Source organism: Bison bison, unplaced genomic scaffold (genome assembly GCF_000754665.1).
Source record: "Bison bison bison isolate TAMUID 2011002044 unplaced genomic scaffold, Bison_UMD1.0 scf7180017864471, whole genome shotgun sequence".
Classification (NCBI taxonomy): domain Eukaryota; kingdom Metazoa; phylum Chordata; class Mammalia; order Artiodactyla; family Bovidae; genus Bison; species Bison bison.
The window spans coordinates 41490480-41494894 of record NW_011495032.1 but is presented as its reverse complement, the minus strand read 5'-3'; the positions used below and the strand labels follow the sequence as shown (position 1 = coordinate 41494894).

Here is a 4415-nt window from a genome sequence, read left to right as displayed (position 1 = left end):
TGAGAATTCATTTCTACAGCGGTGGCAGTAGAGCCAGCAGTGGCCTCTAGTGTCTGGAGGAGGGAATGTCAACCTCAATGCCTGGGTGGGAGGAGGCCTCTCTGCAGTGAATGGAGGGGACAGGGGTCTTTTAGGCAGTCTGTCCCATGCCCTGACCTTGACTGTGGTACAGACTGCCCAACTTCCCTTGATGGCTACCTGTTTGCAGAGTCTTATTTGGCAGCCCTTGTATCAATACTGTATGCTACCCAGTATCTCTCCAGTTATATGTGTGTGTGTGTGTGTGTGTTGGATGGGGGTGGGATTGGGTGGATGATTTCCTGTTGTTGTTTTTTTTTGCCAGAGTTTCTACTGTTTCCAGTCTTGACTGACCTTGGTATAAGAGGAAGGAATCAATTAGGTTCAATCAGTTCAGTCATTCAGTCATGTCCGACTCTTTGCGACCCTATGGACTGCAGCATGCCAGGCTTCCCTGTCCATCACCAACTCCCAAAGCTTGCTCAAACTCAGGTCCATCGAGTCGGTGATGCCATCCAGCCATCTCATCCTCTGTCATCCCCTTCTCTTCCTGCCTCCAATCCCTCCCAGCATCAGGGTCTTTTCCAATGTGTCAGTTCTTCACATCAGGTGGCCAAAGTATTGTAGTTTCAGCTTCAGCATCAGTCTTTCCAGTGAATATTCAGGACTCATTTCCTTTAGGATTGACTGGTTTGATTTTCTTGCAGTCCAATGGACTCGCAAGAGTCTTCTCCACAGTTCAAAGGCATCAGTTCTTCGGTGCTAAGCTTTCTTTATAGTCCAACTCTCACATCCACACATGACTACTGGAAAAACCATAGTTTTGACTAGACGGACCTTTGATGGCAAAGTAATGTCTCTGCTTTTTAACATGCTGTCTAAGTTTGTCATAGCTTTTCTTGATTAGGTCACTCCAAAGTCTTCCAAATCTCTTTCTTTTTACTTCTCTTATCTCAACAGACTTTTGTCTAGCACTTACCATGTATGTGGTATTATGTTAAGACTAGGAATATAAAGAGATTTAAGTTTCAGTCCCTGTACTGAGGGAGATGAAAACCTTGTTGGGGCACAGACAAACGACAGCTGAAGGGAATTATGTGGAACACGAGTAGCAAGCAAAGGGTTAATTTCCTTTGTTCACAAAGGATTCCAACAAACTTATGAGCAAAGACGAGCAATGTAATTTTTAAATGGGCAACGGGCACAGCAAAGACAGTTCACAGAAGAGAAAGTACTGATTTTTAAATATGGAAAGCTGTTCAAACTCATTCATAGTAAGAGAATTATAAAGGAAAGCTGCAAGAAAATACTTTCACTCCTCAGATGATTGATGCAGATCAAAAAGTGTACATTATATGGGAAAGGCTGTGAGCACAGGAGGTCTCATATATTGGTAGTGGGAGGGGTAATTTGGATATAAGTTTTAAAGAGAGCAGTATGAGGTGTATATCTAAATTAAAGGTGTGTGCCCTTTGACCCAGTAATGCCAATTGTAGTAATCTTTGGTTGTACATATATGCAAAAAAGTATGTGCAAGTGTTGTAGCATTCTTTTCAATAGCAAAGAATTAGAAATAACCTAAATACTACACCATTAATAGCAGACTGGTTAAATAAGTAATGATACAATGCACTATGGAATACTATATTGTCACCAAAAAGAATGAGGCATATCTATATGTAATGCTATGTTATTGTTAAGTGAAAAAACAAGATGTAGAACAAAGTATATTTAAATGTGTGCACACATTAGTATACATTAGTGTGCACACTTCAGCAGTCTGGAAGGAAATACCATAATAACAAAAAGCATGAACAATGATGGCTGCCAAGAGGGGAATAAATGAAGGGGACTTATTTTTGCTGTTTGTAAATCTCTTTGGTACCTTTTGAATTCTGAAGTGTGTGTACATAATAACTGGTCAAATACACATGTAATCTTTTAAAATCTAGTTGGGGAAATGGGATATCAGAAAGAAGCTGAGTGCTACGCTACAAGGCGATCCATGCCAAGTATCAAATGAGCAATAGAGACAGAAGAGAGAGACTCTAGAGGAAGGAGAGGTCTCGGAGCTGGATGGGTTCTGGGTGACTGTGACCTAAACTGGAAGGAATGGCAACAGTGAGGCAAGCAGGGGGAGGGAGGCTAGAAGGGAATGCAACTTTGGAGGCAGGCATGTTCCTGACACATCAGAGGTAAGGGAGGAAATGTGTTGGGTGGAATCCAAAGTTGGGGCTCTGTCTCTTGTGTCTGCTTTCAGGAGGTAATTGTACCCTGGCTTTAGAAGCCTCGGGGATGAAAGCATTCCCCTACACTGAGGGAGTCCTCAGGAGCCAGGCTAGATGGGCACTCCCAGCTACCCCATGGAGATCTGGGTTGCCACCTCCCACACCCACACCCAGCCCAACCTAAGCCTGCCAGAACTTGCCCACAGAGTTACTAACTGGGAGGCCTCACCAGATCCGAGAGGAGGTGGTCCTCCAACTGCCCAGAGTGGGCTGGCTGGTACAGCCATCAGGAGGGGAGCCTGGCCACCTCTGTGGATGCCCAGCCATGTTGGCAGGTGAAGACCTCACCTTTCTCAGGGCCTTCTCTCACCTATTGGATGTCAGTTGTGGGGAGCTTTTGAAGCTTGGCCCCAGAGACGCCTTGGCCCTTGTTCAGCCCTGGAAGCTGGGTCCCTGCACCGGCCCCCCGCGCCCTCTCCCACGGTGCCTGGGCAAGGGAGTGTCAAGCGTCACCCCCTCCCTGCCTTCGAGGCAGCTGAATCACCGTCTGGGCATCGGGGACCTGGCAGGTCTAGACGAGGTGACCTCTGGAGTGGTGCCCCGATCTATTGCAGGTGGGAGGAGAGAACACCGAGGAAGAGGAGGCAGCAGTTTTGGCCAGACTGACCCAGGTTTCAATCCCCACTTCTCCACTTCCTCGCTGAGTAGCCTTGTGCAAGTCACGTGACTTCTCCAGGCCTCTGTCACCACATCTATAAAAGAGGCATTCATTAAACAGATTTGAGAATCTAATATGTGTCAGGCAGCATTCTAGATCCTGAGAGAAGAATAGGCCTTGTTCCCATGGACCTTCCAGTCCAGTGGGTACAATAATTATATTTACCTCAGGATTAAAGAAGGTAGTATTGGGCATTCCCTGGTGATCCCATGGTTAGAATTCCATGCTTCTACTGCAGGGGCACAGGTTCGATCCCTGGTCAGGGAACTAAGATCCCGTAAGCCTTGAGGGGTGACCAATAAAAAATCATTAATTAAAAAAATCAAAAAGATAGTATGAATGTGGGGCCTAGTATATAATAGGTGCTTAATAAACAACAATTTTTCTTTAAAAGCTCCTCAAATAACCCCTCTTCCCTCCCCAAGTTTGAATCCAGTCGATAGAAAGACACAGGATAGAGATTTGAAATTCAGCCCTTTTAGAGGGGAAAAAAAAATCAATAAAAGCAGACTGGAGGATACAGCTGAGCTAGCTATTCAGCCAAAATGGGTTTCAGAATAATTAAATGATTCTCCGAAGCCCATCGCACAAGTAGACACACAATTGCAGGCCTCTGTCTTCCCAGGACAGAGCTTACCTGTCAGCTGAAATCCTCAGAGAGGCATTGAGAATCCTTTCTGTCTCTGAGAAAATCATTGCAAAATAGAGGGAGGAAACTGTTGGGCCGGGTGTGCCTGTTTTCTGCTCTAAACTTCTCACCATCGTGGTGCCACCACTCCATCCTCTAATTACAAAATAATTATTGAGACAAGAGACAAGAGTGACAGGGACATGTGAGGGGGACCATATGGGGAAGGGGAGGAGTCACTGCCTTTCCAGTTTTACCTGAGTGGCCTCCTGGGCTAGGCCCAGGTGCAGGTGTGTGGAGGTATGTGTTTTATTCACCCCGTTCTGAGAATCACCCACCTTTCCTGCCCTGGTTTGTATCTCATAGGCTGCACCCCCCTTTTCCTAGGTCTTCTCTTACCAACTAGTGCGTGTCTCGGTTCACCCAGTGGGAACCACTGGCTGGAGATTGAGGGTGTAAGGAAAGGCGAAGCCAGTCTGTTTCTCTTCCCGTCAAAATCAGAAAGTAACTCAGGTGATGCTGCGTCTCCTGCATGGCTCTGGTATAGTATAGTGTTATTTGCTCAGTCATGGTCTATGGGGTCGCACAGAGTCGGACACGACTGAAGCGACTTAGCAGCAGCAGCAGCAGTCCTACTGTTCGCAACCCCATGGATTGTAGCCCGCCAGGCTCCTCTGTCCATGGAATTCTCCAGGCAGGAATACTGGAGTGGGTAGCCATTCCCTTCTCCAGGGTATCTTCCTGACCCAGGGATCAAACCCATGTCTCCTGCATTGCAGGTGGATTCTTTACTGTCTAAGTCCACCAGGGAAGACCCTGACAA

The 4415-nt window shown here is 46.4% G+C and overlaps 1 protein-coding gene across 1 annotated transcript in view; it reads right to left on the bottom strand.

Annotated features, from left to right (window-relative positions):
- DNAJB2 (DnaJ (Hsp40) homolog, subfamily B, member 2) overlaps positions 1 to 2573 on the bottom strand; it is a 10906-nt gene extending 8333 nt beyond the window's left edge. The window contains exon 1 of the mRNA XM_010861296.1: positions 2476 to 2573. Coding sequence (XP_010859598.1) covers positions 2476 to 2573 — 98 coding nt within the window. The remainder of the gene's footprint in view (positions 1 to 2475) is intronic.
- Between the last annotated feature and the right edge of the window lie 1842 nt (positions 2574 to 4415).